Genomic DNA, 18,903 nt, shown 5'->3' on the forward strand with positions numbered 1-18,903 from the left:
ACTGAGGCCAGCTTTACTGCTTTTCTAAAACTAGCACTTGCTTAGAAACTGCTTTTTGTTTCATAGTAAGGTTGGGGATTTTTTTACAAGTTTGTGTACCTAGTGAACATGATGAAAATGAAATCAAAATAAACCATCATGGTAGTTTGAGGGAATGTGTGACAAGGTCTTGCTTCCCAAATTGAACGGCTTCTATGTAACTACAGTATGTAAGGACCCTCCAAACCTGGGCTAATGGATGTGACAGGTGGAAGTGCTGAAGGAAGAAAGACTACCTGCTTAACAAGATAAATTTCACAGATTAAAGAACAGATGGAAACAAATGGAACTTTGTCAGTTCTTGATACTCAGCATTGCATGTTAATCACCGAATTCATTAATGCTACAGAGGAGGCCTCTGTGTAACTTCTTAATGTAAAAGGTAAGACAGAATTTAACAGAAACTTAATTGCTCTTACTCAGATCTTCTAACACTGAATTGTGGAGAGCACTAGGATTGCCAAAGGAATTTTCAACATCAAGAGGTGCTTGAAGATAGGATGATGTAGGATACAGTGGAATGTTTTTCAGCACTGGATTCAGATTCCTTCCTCGGTGTTCCTGATGGTTTTAGGAGGGTAGCTAGCAAATTACAGTGATAGATTGTTACTTCATGAATAAGTAAATTCAGTTTGGACTATTTTACAGCAACTTGTTTTCTAGTTGTGAACTATTCTGTTGGACTCCAGTTGCATTTCTGTGCTACTTTGTACTGTACCTGGGCCAGCCTGCTTGTTCATGTGTTCTCTGCTCTTGCAGTTCTCCTTTCTGGATCTCACCTTCCCCAGTCTAAGGATGCAATCCTGGCTTTGGTTTACATGTAAGTGAGCATTCCAGGGTTTTTGTTCAAGCTTTGTGCCAGCTGAAGACACAGTAGGTACAGTAGGCAGTGATCTCACTGTCTCTGGAATGAAAAATGTCAGATACAAAAACTGTTGGCTTTCTGAAGACTTAATAAATCTGGATTTAATAAATCTGGATTTGTTACACAGGCTGCTTAAACAGACTGATTAAACACAATGATTAAATAGGAAAGACACTCTGCTCTCCAGTACACTTGGGCAATTGAATTGTCCAAAGTTTCCTATTTAATGTATATTTTTTAGTTGTTTAAACCTTGTTTAACTGCGCTGAAATGTTTAGTTTATAAACCAGAGATCTTCTGTTTAATTGCCCTACTGAAATTGGTGACCATTTACAAATTTATGTATGTTTGTAGTGCTGTAAACCTGCCTCTGTGTGCTGAACTCCTGATGTGCTGTCACTCCTCCAGTGCTCCTGTCACTGGCTGCCACACTCCTTTTGGCAGGATCCTTCCCATGGATGAGGAGGCCTTCAGCACAATGATGGATGGCAGTGCTAATGTTTGAGCTCCAGCCAGAAGGGAACGCTGTCAGAAGTGTTACATGTGGTGTTTGGAGTGCTGCTGAGTGAAACACCTGTGACTCCTGCTGTCAGCTGCTGCACTGGCAACCCCAAAGCTTCCTGGTTTATTGTGAAATGGTCACTGACCAAGAAGTAAACCTGGCAAGGTCACAGTGCCTCGATGAAATCTAGACATCTGCTTTGCCTCTTATGCTGCACCAGTGCTCACAGTCTGCACAATTCTAATTCTGTGACCGAGGAGGGAAAGGCTGAGCAAAACCTTTTCTGTGTCTCACCTCCTGGCTGCATTTTTCACTTCTAAATCCCACCCTAATGTGCTCTAATTAAAATGCTTGCAAACCAAACTATTCACAAAAGCGTTATGCTTTATGGATGCTGTGCTTTGTCCACTACTTCACATTGCAAACATTTCCAGGTAGGGATTGAATTTCCCCTCCATTAGCCCTGTTGCACGTAAGCCTTTTGTACTCATTATTACAAATAAATTTTAAATGGTGAATCATAACCTTGAGATACTAACACTACATGAAGAGATAAGGTATAATTTACTTTGTGATAATAGCCTCCATTATTGTTTTTATCACTACTGCTGGTTTAGATTAATTTGAGTGGACAACTAAAATTCCAGGCAAGTAGTAGTTCAATTTCTACATAGGGTAATCTTTCTCACTGAACTGCCCACAGTCTGTGTTTTATGACAAATACACGCAGTGACAGATTAAATGGAGGGAAGTTCTTACAGAGGAGTTTGTCAAAGAAGTCCTTCAAATATCTTTCCACAAACAGGGAAGGAAGCGGAGACCGGTGCAGCCGTTTGGAGTTGCGGTTCAGTAGCGTCGGGCAGGGGTCTGTAAGCGCGGGGTCACACCAGGACAGCGGCTCACGGCAACGCGGCTTTAGGGGCCCGGATCGCTGCTCCCGCTGCCGGCAGCCCCGCGGCCCCGCTCTGAGAGCTCCGAGAGCTCTGAGGGCTCTGGGAGCTCTGATGGCTCCGCGGGCTCTGAGGGTTCCGTGGGCTCTGAGGGTTCCGTGGGCTCTGAGGGCTCTGGGAGCTCTGATGGCTCCGTGGGCTCTGAGGGCTCTGGGAGCTCTGATGGCTCCGTGGGCTCCGCGGGCTCTGAGGACTCTGAGGGCTCTGGGAGCTCTGATGGCTCCGCGGGCTCTGAGGGCTCTGAGGGCTCCGGGAGCTCTGATGGCTCCGTGGGCTCTGAGGGCTCTGAGGGCTCTGGGAGCTCTGATGGCTCCGCGGGCTCTGGGAGCTCTGATGGCTCCGTGGGCTCTGAGGGTTCTGGGAGCTCTGATGGCTCCGCGGGCTCTGAGGGCTCTGAGGGCTCTGGGAGCTCTGAGGGCTCTGAGGGTTCTGGGAGCTCTGATGGCTCCGCGGGCTCTGAGGGCTCTGAGGGCTCTGAGGGCTCCTCCTTCCCCTCAGGGCCGCCCCGCCCGGCCGGCAGGGGGCGCCTCGGCGGCGGGAGCGCGCGCGGCAGCCGGCGGCGGCCAATGGGCGGCGAGGGCGGGGTGGGGGCGTGGCCCCGGCCGCCTCCGCCGCGCTATAAAGCGCGGCACCGGGGGCTGCGCGCAGCGGGCGGGCAGCTGTGCGGGGGGTTTGGCGCCTCCGCCATGGGGAACACTGTGGCGAGAGAGGACTTCGAGTGGGTCTACACGGACCAGCCCCACGCCGACCGCCGCAAGGAGATCCTGGGTGAGGCGCCGCGCTGCCGCCGCCTTTTGCCGCGGGCTGCGTGGCGGAGCGGGGGGAGGCAGACGGACACCCCACAAGATGGCCGCCCGTGCCGGGGGGCGCGGGGCCCCGGAGCCTCCTCGCCGGCGGGGCGGCTGGAGCCGGGGCGGCTGGAGCCGGGCCGGGCCCGCGTACGTGGAGGCGAGAGCCGCCGCCTTGGCGGCGCTGGCGGGGGAGGGGAGGGGAAGGGAAGGAGCGGAGGAGGGAGGCGGGGGGCCGGGCCCGAGTGTGGGGCGGCGGCGGCCCGGGCTGCCCCCCCAGCGGCGGAGTAGGAGCCCGGGCTGCCCGGCGGGCCCGGCCAGCGGGACGGCGATAAGGCGGTGTCGTGTCTGGGGCCGATGTGCGCAGAGGGCACCGCGTCCCGGTTGGCGGATAACGGCGCTGCTGAAAGCGGGCTGAGCCTTCTGGAGCCCTTCCGAACTACGGAGAGGTTGTCGGCTCAGCCGTTTCCTTCCTGAGGAGGCTGGATGAGGTACTGGTGCTTGCCATGTACGTGTCTAGTTGCTGAGCAACGTAAAAGTGCTAAAATGATTTGATTCCAAGTGATTCATTATAGCAGTAAATATCACAAGTGGAAAGGTCACGCGTTTTCATTACATTTGCAGACAACTCCTAATTGGGGCAAAGGGAAAAAAAAGTGTAATCTAATTGGGATGTTGGCCGTGAGAAGAGCTTTGAAATAACTTTTTTTTACTTTAATTTTTCCCCATCTAGCTAAACATCCAGAGATAAAAGCATTGATGAAGCCAGACTACAACCTGATCTGGGTGGTGGTGCTGATGGTTCTGGCGCAGCTGACTGCGTTCTATCTGGTTAAAGACTTGGATTGGAAATGGGTGGTCTTCTGGGCTTACGTTTTTGGAAGCTGTATCAGCCACTCCATGACTCTGGCTATTCATGAGATCTCCCACAACAGTGCCTTTGGCAACAGCAAAGCCATGTGGAATCGATGGTTTGGAATATTTGCCAACCTCCCTCTTGGTCTGCCCTACTCCATATCCTTCAAGAGATACCACATGGATCACCATCGTTACCTGGGCGGTGACGGCATCGATGTGGATATTCCCACCAACTTTGAAGGCTGGTTTTTCTGCACCCGCTTTAGGAAGTTCATATGGATTGTTCTTCAGCCTTTTTTCTATGCCATTAGACCTCTTTGCATCAATCCTAAACCCATTACTCGACTTGAAATAATCAATTTAATGGCTCAGCTCATCTTTGATGTGGTGATATATTATTTATGGGGAGTCAAATCCATGTTTTACATGCTTGCTGGTTCAGTACTCGGTCTTGGGTTGCACCCAATTTCAGGACACTTCATAGCTGAACATTACATGTTTTTAAAAGGACATGAGACCTATTCCTACTATGGGCCACTTAATTTGCTCACTTTTAATGTTGGCTATCACAATGAACATCATGACTTCCCCAATATTCCTGGCAAGAGCCTTCCACTGGTAAGTTAACTTGTAAGGTTATTATTTTTTCTTAAATTAAGGCTTTCTTTAACAAGAAAATAAGGTAGAACACTGACAGAAGAATGGAAGTTGGGAGATTAAAAACAAAAAAAATATCCCCGCAGTATGAGTGATAAAGGAGGTAATTATTCAGCATTTTAGTGGTACCCTGAACAAGCTTCCAGTTTGCTGCTGCTCAGTCCTCTTCCATAAAAGGAGAGGGGAGGGAACGCATGTCTCATGCTTTGCACTAACTTTAGCATTCTGTAATTACAACCTGTCTTCTGGATTCTTGTTTGTAAGTATGCAGAGGGCTAGTTAAGAGGTTGCAGATAACCCTGGAGGTTTGTGATCTGTCATTGAAATGTTAAGGACAGTATTGTAATGTGTGCATATCCTCAGTCTCTTCTATCAGGGACATCATCTGGTGGGGGTAAAGAAAGGGTTTGAGGTGCTGTTAATGTTTGTTGTACTGTTGACAAATGTTTACTTCTGGAGTAGTTCACTTTCCTCTAGCAAGAGCCTTTGAACCCTAAATAAGTATCAGCTGTACATTGGCAGTGTAGGACAGGCAGCATTAAGAGTTCTGAACCAGGACTTGAACCTGTTATGTCTGCATCAGTAGCAGAGGTGAAGTTTCTCCTCACTTCAACCTTTGCTTCCTACAGGCAGGAGCTTCTGTCTCATTGTATCTGTATTTCCAAACTGAAGCATGGGAGCACAGGCTTTAGGGTTACATCTGAATCTTCAGTTTTTCATCAGACATCAGATTTGCAATTTGACAGCAGCCTGTTGGTCTTACAGCTTTGTTATTGCATTTGGCAACAGTGAGATCTTGTAAGATCGTACCTCTAGTGAAGTCTAAACTTGATTGGTGTTTCTGTTATCAGTGCTGGAACTGCAGCTGAAATAAATAACAATGCCAACACTTTTAGCAGCACAGGTAGATCATGCAGTTGGTTTGTTGAGGCTTTGTGTGTGTTTTTTGTTTGTTTGTTTTTTTAAGATAGATGATTACTCTTATTCATAGATTTAAATCTTTCAAATACATCAAAAGTTGCTTTAACTCCCCTTTGATACTTAGGTCTGTGCTGTGAACCAGCATTTCACTTCTTGGACAGGTCCTTTAAATAGGGCATTAATTTTTCCAAGTATTTTATTCTAGGGGTAGATACCCAGTTCTGCTGCAGGACTCGTAATCCACAGCTCTGATAAGAAAACAAAGGCTTCTTTTGCAACAGTGCAGTTAATTTGTTTGGATTGGACTCTGCTGTGCTGTGTGCTAAAGATCCCTAAGTACTGAACACTTGATTCCTCAGCACTGGGGAGCTGAGAGTACTGCTGTTGACTAAAAGTACATTGCCTCGGTGCACTAATCTGTAGGTGTGAAGATGAGTCAAAACAAGCTTTGCCTTCAAACCAGCCATGTAATACCTCGGGTTTGTTTCTTTCAGATTGATACTATTGTTCATACTAAAGCTATGGAATTTTGTGACAAATCCTTTTTGTTCTGTTCATGTTTTTAAGTGGTTTGCCCTAAATAGCAGTACAGGCACCTAACTGAACCTGCTGTTCTTAGTTTAAATAGTGGTCTAGTTAACATGTGCAACTGAGAACAGAGTCTCTGGAAGCAGTTTATATTTGTTCTTTGAAGACACAAAATAATCCTCAGAAATAAAACGCGTTTTTTTTTCTTAGTAATGAAATTTGAATCTCCATGTAAAAATAGCTGTGTTAAACAGCTCTTCCTAGAACTTAAAACATCCATTTTACTGTTACTTGTGTATCTATGAGTCAGCACTGAACTGAGTCACTTCCAGTACCAACCAAACCACTTGCTTTGTGAGCTCCCATCATCCTGTAGGTAGCACGGTGAAGGGACTTAGGAGAGTTAGCTGTGTTTGTTCTGGCCAGCTCCAAAAACTTCACAGGAGATTTGCTTAACTAGAGAATTGCTTTTTCTTTCAAGGAGTGTTCACATTGTGGCACGAGTGGCCTTTCCTGTAGGATCTGACTTCTGCAGTGAAACTTCCTGTGCTGTTAAACGTTGAGAGTTGCAAAGTTGTCACAACTGATGTTAATATAACCAGTAAATAAACTTCATATCTCTCCTTCAGGTGAAGAAAATAGCAGCTGAATACTATGACAACCTGCCCCAGTATAACTCTTGGATAAAAGTACTGTATGACTTCGTGATGGATGACACAATCAGCCCATATTCACGCATGAAAAGGCAATTAAAGGGTGAAGTGAAGCAGGATTAAACTTCTGGCAACCAAAAAACTTTGAAATGTCTGCTTGCTTTAAAGTGGCTGGTATAAAGGTTTCCTGCTAAAGCTGTTCACCTGTGTCCTGAATTAAGATGTACAGCAACATGGCAATGCATCCTTAAGGATTTTGTAGCAGACTCCTGCCAGCTATAACATTCCTCACAGCCCTCAGATTCATTGGTTTAATGTTTCTCTGTTTGCCTAAGGATCAGTGTTATATGTATAATGCAAAATCACTTTGTTACAGAATTTATTTGGTAGGTGTTAAATCTATATAAAATGTCTGGCTCATAACTGTTTAAAAGTTCTCAGTGTAGTATACTGCCCTCAACATGCTATTTAGATGACTAGTTTTAAAATGCTGTACTTACCTGTTAATTCTAAACAAACATGATTTGTTAACTTAAACATTCTGTTGAAAATGTTTCTGAACTGATGGTTGGAAGAACTAAATTTGCACAGAAATGTTCAGTCTGCTTTTGTTTAAATAGGTGTCATTTGATGCAATGCTTTAAAGTTCCACCTTTTCTACTGAGAATACCTTAAAGGAGCAATTTATCAGAATGAAACTAGTATCTTTGAGATGGCTTCTGTGACTTCTTTGTAAAAAAAGAAAAAGAAAAAAGGTGGGGAATTGAAGGGTATTGCCAACCCCAAGGGTCCCACCTACTGCCTGAGCTGCTTCTGTTGGCATGTAGTGTCAGCAGGTGGCATTTAGGTAACTTAATATATTTGATGTGGGGTTTCATGTTGGAAAAACCTTGTTACAGAGTTTGGGGGTTTTCTGATCTTCAAAGAAAAATTATTATCATGTTACTATGGTTTCAAATATAAGTATTTACACTCATTTGGGAATATGGCTTTTATGGAAAAGTGAATGGATTGAAACAGATACTAATCTGGCAAACAAGTTTAGCTACAACCACTCACAATACTACCTATTAGCACATTAGTCATTTGTGTACACAGAAAGGTTGTTAAATAATCTTGTTTGTTTTTTTCCCCTTAAACCTACAGTACCCTCCATAAATACTTGTCTTTCTTACACATTGAAATGTGGTGAGAGGTGGTGATATCAAACTTCCTGCTTAGGAAATTTTTCATTGAGAACAGACAGACTTGCTGGACAGTGAAGAACCTTTCCATACCTCAGCACAGCAGATTTGCCTTCTACCCTCTAATGCATTGATGATGGCTTTAAGCAATCAGAACTGGCTACAGATCACCCTTAAATCTCAAATGGTGGCTTTGTGGTATGTTGTTGTTCATTAATCTGAAAGATGGAAGTTGCAGCTGCTGTAACTGAATTTTAGATGCCCTAAACCCCTGTATTTTGGGGTGTTTTGTTTTTTGTTTTGAAGAGGTGAGTGCCTGGAAAGATTGTACTGGTCCATCTTAACTGGGTCTTGACTGTGGTGCTGTTTGAATGTGTTTTGTTTAAGTGTGGGCCCTTATCTGTGGCTAAGCAATAGAAGTGGTATGGAAGTGTGCCAGCCACCTACAGAGTGACTTCATTATGCCCATAACCTGTGAGGTAGCCAGTGTGTTGCTCAGGGTGGAGTGTAACGTCAAAACAGACTTTGTCCAGTGTTTTTACGTGTAATTAAAAAGCAAAGATTAAAGTAATACTGGAGGAATTTTTGATTGATCCCCTTATGCTGAAGGACTTAAGCTTTAGAGAAATCTAGTATTTCTAAAGCAGATTTGAGACCTTTTCCTAATTGAGTGGTGATACAGATGACCTATAAAGAATAAATGCCTTTCCTCCCTACTCAGAGGAAAACTGACTTGGGTTGAAATACTTGCAAAGGCTTACATCGCAAACCAGTTTCTATTTAAGTCACTTAATATCTCTCTTTGTTTCTTAAATTAATTTAAATTATCTTTGGTATTGATGATATATCATAGCTGAATGAAGGATGGAAAGTGTCTATAAAGTTTTATGGCTAAGAGCTAAAGTTAAGAAATGCAGTTATCCTACATGAATATATATTTAAGATAAGCAGAGTTCAGAGGAAAAATTTTGTAGTTAGTCTTAGCTACCTACTTCATGGAATTCCTGCTTGTAGACATGGCTGAAGTCACCATCTTTCTTGTATAAGATTGCAAGTATTGCTTTAAGGTGTTCTGACTGATTTTTCTCTTCCAAATCTAATTAAAAATGCACAATTTTCACTTCAGGAGGTACTGAATAGTGGAGAATTGAGGGAGATATCCGCTAGCCACAATCTTTCTGAAACATCTGCTACTGACTACCTGTTGGAGAATGATTTACTGTATTAGGTTAATCTCAGCCAGTGAGATTTAAATTTGGATCTAAACAATAGTCTGATTCTTGCAAGCATTGCTAGTGACCCTTCCTAGACATAGAATTCCTGTGTAATACATAAAAAGCCTTAGCAGCTAACATAAATAATAACTGCCAAAAGCAGATTATTTGAAAGGTATTCAGCATAGTTTCATCCCTAAAGAAATTAGAAGCATTTCTGAACCCCTGGTAAAAGTAATTAGGACCAGCTGGCTGTACTTGACTTGATATATTTATTCTAAATGAACAATGAATTTAAGTATGACTGGAGAAAGGATGGTGTTTACTCCAAAGGCATGACATAGAAACATGAAACACTAACTTTTTTTTTTTTAAAAAGACATGAACCATCTAGTTATTGTTGTGAGGAATTAAATAGTTTTCATTAATACAATTAAAACCTATCTGGCAGAAAGGGGTTAGTATAATCTTTGAAACATTTTTATCTGAAAGTTGGAGGGAGCTTTGACTAACTGGTGAAGAGGAAATTAAACCTGAAGAGTATCAAGAACACTGACAGTTAAACCAGTTGTTTTTTCTAAATCTTTTCAGATGGAATGAGTTAACTTTGGTGTTTCTACATGTTTATTAGGGTTAGTTCCTTTCAGTTTGTCAGTTTGGAAAACAGCTCCATTATGTGAATTCAGGAGTTTTGACTGTCACCCAAGTATTTTAGTTGCAGATAAATTGTGCAGAGCTCTGAATCCCCTTCTGTAGTTTTCAGAATAAATTTCCTTGCATGCCTTTTAACACTCCCTGCCCCCAATTACCTGGAGCTGCTTAAGTGGAATAAGTAAAGCATCCTGGAATCTGATTGTACTAAACATTGGTTTTCCCACAGGACAGGCGTGGGTATACTCTTTCAGAACAACCCTTGCCTCTGGCATTCCTGATTTGCTGTTGAACCTGTCTGCTTCCCAGCATTAACGTGCTAAATGGGTGCATCTGTCTGGCTGCAGAGCTCCGTGTTTCAGATCCAGGGCAGGGCTTCCTCCCTGGAACCAGAGCTCAGTTGAGACTTCCAGCTGTGTGTCTCAGAACTCCTCTGGTGAACTCATTAACTGAGCACGTAAGACAAAGGTCTCCAGGTGTTGAGATGTGGATCTGTTCATGGTAAGGGGCCACTGTCACTGCTGAGGTCAGTGGCTCACCTCTGCCTCCCTGACATTTATTCCCTCTATCAGATGAAGTGGCATGCCACAGCAGAACTATTCATTCCTTATTTAATGATGAGGTTCAACAGGTGATAACATCAATGCTGCAGACTGCCCTACTCCTGTTGGACTAAGAGGAGGAAAGTGACTTTGAAGCAGCAACCTTGTGTAAGTAGTTTGGCACAGCTTTTGGAAACTGTACTCTGTAATTTGGAAGTCTCAAAAGACTCACAACAAAGCAAGTTCTGCTGTTGAGCTTGCACACTGCAAGGCACATGAGCCACTTCTGGGTCTGCCAGCATTGCTTCTGCAAGGTCCTAGGGAAACAATCTGATAAACAGGTGTGCCTGCAGCATGTGGATCTGCCTTTAGCACAGCAACCCACAAGTCCATGCAACTATCTTTTCTCCAGCAAATCTTCTATTTCACAAACAAACCTGAAGTGGGTATTACAAGACTTTAGTCAGGACAAAGATGTGGTAAAAGTTTCCCATTGAACCAAGAATGAAGACAGCATTTTTCTTTTTTTCTTTGACAGTCTTCTGCACTGCCTCTGCCCCCTATCCATGCTTAAGTTAGCATCTGCTATGCCCTGGGACAGGCTCATTCTTGTGGTTTCGATATCTTGCTAGCCTCAGGAAAAGGGAGAGGAGAATGGCGTGATGAACAATTTCTTGATCTTGTCACAACAGAAACAAAAGATGGCTGGAGGCAAAACCTCGAGGCATGTCTGGTGGGAGGGGCAGTAGCTGCATATGCAGAACAAAATACTTGTCTCTTTTGGGTGAAAAGGCTCGGCTCTTTTCTTAAAGCAGTTCCCATTTTCTGTGTACAAAGGATCTTTTCTGTACAAAGGATTGTTGTATTTTTAGTGATAAAGCAGAATTTCCCACAAGGAGCAGTGTGGGTGCAACACTCACATGTGAGCAGGCAAATGGAATTCAGCTGCCTACCCCTGCCTGCTCCTTGTGCACATGGAGCCCAGACAAGGTGAGCAGACACTTGACTGACCTGGCTCTTCCTGCCTGTCACCTTAACTTCAGATTTTCTTGTGCATTCAAACCCTCCTGCATCCTCCTTCCTCTACTGCCTGTTATAAAGAATAATGAGACACCATGAATAATAAACATGTTTTGTGCTGGCACTCTTGACAAGACTTCAGTGCTATTGCTACTCCTTGATAGCATTTCCTCCCTTATCCTGCCTTGCAAGTCCTACTTCACTCTCTTGCTCCATACATACACAGGAATATCATCATAAAAGGAAAGGAGAATTCTCAGGTGCATATGCCAGAACTTGAGGACTCCACTCCTGGCTAAGCTCATCATTTGCAGCTATCCTCAAGTATGTTAGCAGGAATTTTCTCTGTATATCCATAAAGAAAAAAATCACTTATTCTTCTCATTGGTTTACTCAGCCACTCACATGAATTGAGTGTATCATTATTATTATACTGTTGTAGTATTATAAGCCAAGACTGAGAGAACTGTGTTTCTGCAGCCTTGAGAAAACTAAGCTTAGGGAGAGAACTTACCACCATGTTCCAGGGGTGGTTACAAAGAAGATGGAGGGAGATTCCCTTTTTACAACAGCAGTGTAGAAAAGATGAGGGGTAAGGGGTGTTTCCAATTGGAAATGAGGAAAACTATTCCACTGGTTGATTGTTCTCATTGTGAAGAATCTCCCCAGGGAAGTGGTGGACTCCCCAGTGTCAGACACTTGTAAGATTCAGCTGGACAGGGTGCTGGGCCATCACATCTAGACTGGGCTTTTTTCCAAGAAAGGTTGAACCAGATGATCACTGGTTTCCTTCCAATCTGGTGTTGATTGAAAATGATGATGCTTATCTTGAATTTTTGGGAATCATAGCTGAAACTTCAAGCATGATTTACAATTAAAAGCTGGCACATCATCATCTGCTTTATATACAGGGACTTTGTTAGTCTTATGAGTCAGAATTTGAGTCACTGAGGCTCCAGCTTCCCTAGGAGAGGGAAGGAATGTCATCCTATGTTGAGCAAATATCCCACTGGTAAAAACAAGCTGCCATGAGCGTTGATATTTTATAAATGCAAGTCTGTGGTGGTAAGTTACATGTACCTTCAACATGTACCTTCAGGTAAAAAGGTGCAGCAAGATTTCTTAGAATTTGTTAGAATTTAAGATGTAAGGTACTATTCTCTATCAAGACCAGTCTTAAAAGTTAGATCCGGTTGTTCAGTGTATTTCTTTAAATGAATTTAAGTAGGAGATTAAATGATCTCTCTCTTAAATAGGTAGCAGGGGATGTTACAGATGAGATGTTGATTACAAAAACTATTCCATTGGGTTTTTTCCCTGAAAGCTTGTAGGTGCTGTCACTTTCCAGTATTTTATCTTAAATAAATACTTCATGATACTGAAAATTTATCTGTTTAAGAAAAATAATTAAGAACCAGCTTGTTAAGTACCTCTTAACTCAAATGCTTCCTAGGCTGAGTCACAGTGTCATAGCACTACTGCAATTTCCAAACTTTACTCTCTCCTAGGTAACCATCCCAGCTTTCTTTCTGTGGGCAGTTTATTTTGGTGAGGTGGAAGGAAGCTGTTAGCAGCTCTGAGAACCTGTGGTGGCACAATCATGTGTCACTGTACTCGGAAAATGCATGATTAATGGTGTGATAACATCCAGTGCAGCACTTTCCCAGCCTACTTTCACAGCTCTGTCCTCCCAGTTCTTCTTTCCTTGTCCTTGTTCTGGAAAACACAGCAATTTTCTCTGATGATTGAAAACAGCTATTTGAGCAGTGTAAACACTTGGAAGGGTTAGTCAGTGCCTCAAAGATTTCTGATTAAGGGCAGCAAATAAGTCAGAATAGTATTAGCTTTTTAGCACTAAAAGCATTCATTTGGAAAATGCAAATGGTTATAAGAAGGAAGCATGTATTGTATCTTTTATTCTGGAGACAGTTAAATTAAGGATGCTTTAGAGCAGTCGGTTGTGAATTCCTTTTTTCAAGGTGTGCAGTATAAAAAGTTGAGAGATGGATTTAGTACATCTTCTTTCCAACCTGGCTCTTGAAAACAGGTACAGGAACTGCAGACTCTTCACCAGTGTAGAGTTAGTAGCTTTTGGGAATTATCCAAATGTATCAGCTGCACAGTGACTGATGCAGTTCTTCATACTTTATTCGATCCTAAAAGAGGCAAGAGAAGAGGAAAAATACCTCAGATCTTGGTAAAAAAATTACACAAAATTTAAAAGTGACTGTGTATTATTGAAGCAAGTGAAACAAACCAGCTCTATGTCACTAGCTGCATTTTAAAATATTTACAAACAAAAACCTTAATAAGGCAAACTCCCACTACCCTGGCTCATAAATGAGGTTCTCCAGGGAGGGTCACCAATGGTGTGTAATTCCCAGAGGCCTCAGGCAGAGTTCTTACAGTTCCTGTTGCCATGCTAGGTTAGATGGCAGCTTCACTGAGAAGGCACTGCCCGCTTCATCACTGCTGAATGGACACTTTGCTCCCCCATCTAGTTCTGCACAATGAACAGACAAGATCATCCTTTGCTAGTCTAACTTAATTGTTCCTTAACCCTTTTCACTGGTCACTCAAAATGATAGTTTTGAGGAACAGAATACTTCCACTGAAATAACTGGCTTCAGAAGGTGATGTCTGTCCACAGCTTTAAGAACTGTTTTTGTTTATCTTGAGTCAACCAATTAAAACAGAGATGTGAATGGGGTAGGAGAGGTAGATGCATGACATCCATAAGATGCAGCTTTTTTAGTCTTTTTTTTAGTTTTCCAGTATTCTTAGCAAGGTCTGTAGAGTTTTTGTCAGATGAATTTATCTAGCAGATAGGAAGTAGAAACAGGAAATAAGTATCTGGAAATGGGAGATAAGTACCTTGTACTGCAAAAGATATTTCAAAATATATAACTGAAAAGTCTTCAAATTAATATAATTGAAATATAGGACTCTCAGACATGTGATATTTAAGCTGCCTTTGAGATGCAGAATAACATTCCTGGTTAACCAGAAGGAAGATGTTCTAAAACTTAACAGTCATTGCCATGTTAGAGATGTTTTAAATTTCTGTGGTTGTTTGCTTAGTGATTAGCAAAGGGAAAACAACAACCAACATCCTCTTTAAAGGTTCTTGGAGCCACAGATCACTTTTAAATTTTATGAAAGGTCACTGACCATCAACATACAATAATAATGAAAGGAAATAGTTTACTAATTTCTCTCTGGCTAGTGTTACATGTGAATACATTAATGTGTTCTGGCTGCAATTCACCCTTGGCAACATATTAGATACAAGCTCTGCAATAATAGCAATTCCTATATATTAACTTCAAAATTACAGTAATTAAGATGATTGAACAGCTTTCCTTTCAGTCATTAAAAGGAACAAGACATAAGGAAACATTTACAATAAACTTCCTTGACAAATCCAAATAATGAAAAGAATGATAGGAAATAACTAAGATAATGAAGTGTGTTTTATGTCCCATCTTAAATTTACATTCCTTGAACATCTCTGTGTGTTATCATCGGGGGGGAAGGGTTGTGGCAGGATGTGGTGCACTCTAAAGGCCTTGACTTCTAACTGAAAACTCAGCAGACATAAGAGCTTAGTGTCAGGTTAATAATCAGTCTGGGAATGTTAGTGAAGTCCAAGGCACCACACTAAAAAATAACCTTGATATCTTGGTAAGCCATCTACATGCAGTGCACTGTCAGCAGCTGAAAAGGGAGGCTTTAATTTCTGACCTTAAGACAAACATCAGGTTTGTTTAATGCAGAAACAGGTATTGTCAGTTTGAAATCCATCTAAATATGCTCCAACCTCAACATTGCCACCAGTCTCCAGCATCAGAAGAGTTCCATTCCCAAGGGAGTAATGAGCCTTATTTACTGGAATATTATCTTACCTGCTTGGACACTGAAGACTTCACTTTCCTAAAAGCTTCTTCAAAGTGTTTACGAGAAATCCTGATTTCTCCTTAAAGAACAAAGCATAACAAATGACTAAAATTGCAGTCAAGTGACACTCCAGTGACTGTTGTGTGTATTTTGAGGCAGCATTTAACTAACTGAATTCCCTTAACCTTTCTGAAAGTGAGTCCCTCAAATTCTGCTGCTTCCAGTTCTGGACTTTTTTTTAACATATATTTAATATTAAACTTCCCTGTTATTAAGAAGTACCTAGAAAACATTTTGCTATCATTCCAATTCTACTCAATTTCTAAATAATTGGCTTCATATCATTGCCTTCTCTGGCATTATCCAGAAGTGATGAAGGCTTTCCCTGCTACAACTCCCTGTGTTTAAGTTTATGCAAATTGCCTTTTTAACCTTAATGCAGCTATCCACAGTAATTATTCCTAATTATAACCTTTTGAACAGGTTTTCTTAGTATGTTACAACAAAAGCATACCTCAAATAAGTCACAGATTCCTCTGCTGTCACAAGCAAGGACCTTGTTTAATCTGGATTTTAAGAATCCTAAGATGCCACTACATAAAGATTCATTACAAGCTAACACTATGCACAGGTATCAGATATGACAGAAATACAAATTGTAGTCTTGTTTGGTACGTTCTTTTAATCTCTTTCATTAGGATGATTATTGCTTTTATTTCTGCCTCTGCCACATGAAATGGGATGTGCCAACATGAAAAAACTCTTAACATTAATATATTTCAAACTGAACAAAAATCTTCTGCTGATATAATAAAAGCCTAAATTGAAAAAAAGACAAGAAAATGGAAGATAATAAATTAAAAATGAAGTACACCTTGTCTGAGATATTAAGCAGAAGAGCAAATAGCCCACAGTTATTACCTGTGTTAAAGGTAAAGATGAAGGTTAATGTTCACTGAACTAAACATACTACCTCACTGCTCTCTCATCTCACTTCCCTGGAGCTCGTGTTCAACATTCCTATTACCAGATAAAGTTATACCTGGAAAATTTGAAGATACAAGTTTAAAATATCAGGAATTTAACCTATTTCCCCAAGGAAATGCTATTTAGCATTTAGTAAGAAAAAGGTTCAACTTAGGACTTTCCCAGAAGACAGATTACTTTTAGTCTGAGTCATTAAAACTCCATAAAACAATAAAATGAAGCAATGAGAATTTAATTTTGCTTTTACTTCTGTTTTTAAGCATGTAATTTTAAATCAAACTGTGACAATGCTATAGAGGGGGAGAAAATCTCTCATTGCAAGTAAGTTAGACTACTTCATGCTTATTACATGATAAAAACTTGCCCAAAGCTTGATCATGTAGATAATACAGCTGTGAGTAATCTAGACCTTGGCTATTTGCATTAACACATTAACTTTGCCTCGATTTCTGATGACAAAACCATTTAGTCTAAATAAGTAGGTACAAATATTTTATTGTTTAAAATAATTTATATTGTTAAATTAAAATAATGAAGTATCTCAACAGGTACAATCTTTTAAAAATATGACAATATACTGAAAACTGTAAATATGAAACTGGTGTTCTCCTATTTACATAGATGAGTGAGGGATAGGTGGTTCCTATCAAACAAAGACCAGATCTTGCTTTTCAGATTCAACTGCAAGGATGCAAAACTTTATTCTTACTTGTTAAACCACACTTGCTCTTAACTGCTACAACAAAAAGTCTCATAGATTCTCTGCTTAGGATCAGCCTTACAAACTGTAGGTGATGTGGGACCACTGGCTATCTTTTATAGAAGTGCACATAGTTTAGAAGAAATGGTCATAGTTTAGAAAGTCTGTATTTGTCACTGCAGCTGGAGTAGGAGTAAGAATCTCTCCTATTATTTCTCATACCCTGTACATTCTGTGTAACTAGATCTGTTAGAAATAAATGTACAAGATTAGGCCAAACAGGTGAGTTAAGATGTCAATGGGAAGTAGTCACCAGGAGCACATGGTGTCCCAAAGTTTCTGAGGAACTCGACTGAGAAGCTGCAAAACTGCTGCAGTAGGGTGGGTCCCACTCTGGCAGTGCTGCTGAAACCACTTTTATGCACCATCTTCAGTGGTTTGGAAAAGGGAGGCAGAAGTGAAACTCCAGATTTGCAAATGACAGTGAACCTTTCTGGGTTGTCAGTACTGGGCCAATGATGAGGAAATCCAGGGGTACTTCATAAGAATGAAAATCTGCCCAGTTTTTAGGAATTTCCCCTTCAAACTTCTGTATCTGCCAATTCTCAGACCATAGTGACTAACACGATCAGCTTGCCTAAGCCTGTTCAGGTTGGCAGTAGAATTTTTGAATTCTTCTAAGAAATATCAAAAAGGATACCTTTCCATTTCACTTTCTAAAAGTACCTTCAAGCAAACCACTGCTGAGAGTTAAAACCACACCCCTGAAATTATTCCAGAGGGAAAATATCAGGTATAACAAGCAGTTGCAACAGTTCCTCCAGAATAGAAAGGAGCAGCCCTGATTCCAAAGGATTGACTGAGGAGGACACTCAGCACCATCCACAGCCAAACAGAGCGTGGGAAGGAAGCAGCTGAGCGTGTCCTGCTGAGCACTGAAGGAAGAAAATCCCCAGCCTTATCTTGAAGATAAAAATGAACAAGGTCTCAAATCAGAAACCACCTCACATGCTTTCATACCAATCAGGGCTGACATCTTGGAAACCCAAGGACAGTCCAAGCAAGCAGCTGCTATAAACATGCAAATCAAGCTGTACATGTATTATGGACTTGCTGGCTGCCTACACATTCACACAGTCAGTGCTTAGGCTGCAATCCTAACTGTGAAGGCTGAATTCAAGGGATGAACAGCTTTGAATAAAGCCTGCTGTGTTCTGAACAATCATAGAAATGACCAGGATAAACTCAGATATTTCTACCTCAAATCAAGAGTTTTATCAGCTACAGGAAGCAAAATGGGTAGCCAAGTCATACAGCAGGGAAGGTTTTCACAGCTTGGGGTTTTTTCCTTTAGCTGAACATGCTTGTTGCCTCAGAGCAGTGAATAGAAACACTGTGCTCTGGTAACCTACTATTGCTAAAAAACAGACAAGACTGGATAGGTACTAGATCAAAAAGAATAATTTAAAGCCATTAAAATACCAGTGCTGCTCTTAGAAACCAGGGCCATAATGAAAGCTTATGACATTTCCCAAAGACATAATCTGAAAAGTCACAACTCCATCTTAGCTTTGCATTTTGACTTATGGGTAAAATAACAAACAAAATATTGGGAAAAAAATCTAAACAGGCATTTTATATAAAAGTTTCAATCTATAATTTAAAAATCCCCAGGAAAATATAGCTTAAACCAGCAGTTCAGACAGATAATGAAAGGGCAGAGATTGCACTTGAATCAATTTATAGCTCCCTGTTAGAGTTCTGGCAAGAGACACTGATGAGCTAAGCAAAGATCAAAAGTGGCACTGAGATTTTCCCAACTCCATCAGTGCTGGATGTACATGTTCAGTTACACAACACAGCTGGGTGCCAAAGGTAGGAGATGAGGGAATGTGCAGTTTACAGCCCTCCTCCAAATACGTCAGTGTAATTAGTCTTTGGTAGTGA

The 18,903-nt window shown here is 41.5% G+C and overlaps 2 protein-coding genes across 2 annotated transcripts in view; one reads left to right on the forward strand and one right to left on the reverse strand.

The window, feature by feature from the left end:
• The first annotated feature begins 2,937 nt into the window (after positions 1–2,937).
• On the forward strand, positions 2,938–7,472 carry DEGS1 (delta 4-desaturase, sphingolipid 1). The gene is made up of 3 exons (XM_056487922.1): positions 2,938–3,124; positions 3,878–4,620; positions 6,738–7,472. The coding sequence occupies exons 1-3, from the start codon at positions 3,043–3,045 to the stop codon at positions 6,882–6,884; spliced, it is 972 nt and encodes a 323-aa protein (XP_056343897.1). The 5' UTR covers positions 2,938–3,042; the 3' UTR covers positions 6,885–7,472.
• A 1,940-nt stretch (positions 7,473–9,412) lies between these two features.
• Positions 9,413–18,903, reverse strand: part of NVL (nuclear VCP like) — a 42,096-nt gene continuing 32,605 nt past the window's right edge. Inside the window, exons 22-23 of the mRNA XM_056487920.1 lie at positions 15,278–15,348; positions 9,413–13,528 (exon numbers count right to left, since the gene is read on the reverse strand). Coding sequence (XP_056343895.1) covers positions 13,484–13,528; positions 15,278–15,348 — 116 coding nt within the window. The 3' untranslated portion in view covers positions 9,413–13,483. The remainder of the gene's footprint in view (positions 13,529–15,277; positions 15,349–18,903) is intronic.

The sequence above is a fragment of the Oenanthe melanoleuca genome, chromosome 3 (genome assembly GCF_029582105.1).
Source record: "Oenanthe melanoleuca isolate GR-GAL-2019-014 chromosome 3, OMel1.0, whole genome shotgun sequence".
In the NCBI taxonomy this organism is placed as follows: Eukaryota; Metazoa; Chordata; class Aves; order Passeriformes; family Muscicapidae; genus Oenanthe; species Oenanthe melanoleuca.

Bases quoted from the DNA above. Each gene is read 5' to 3' on its own strand.
- DEGS1 (XM_056487922.1), top strand. From the start codon at position 3,043: ATGGGGAACACTGTGGCGAGAGAGGACTTCGAGTGGGTCTACACGGAC. The intron at 3,125-3,877 runs GTGAGGCGCCGC...TTCCCCATCTAG, and splicing joins CCGCCGCAAGGAGATCCTGG to CTAAACATCCAGAGATAAAA. The intron at 4,621-6,737 runs GTAAGTTAACTT...TCTCTCCTTCAG, and splicing joins CTGGCAAGAGCCTTCCACTG to GTGAAGAAAATAGCAGCTGA.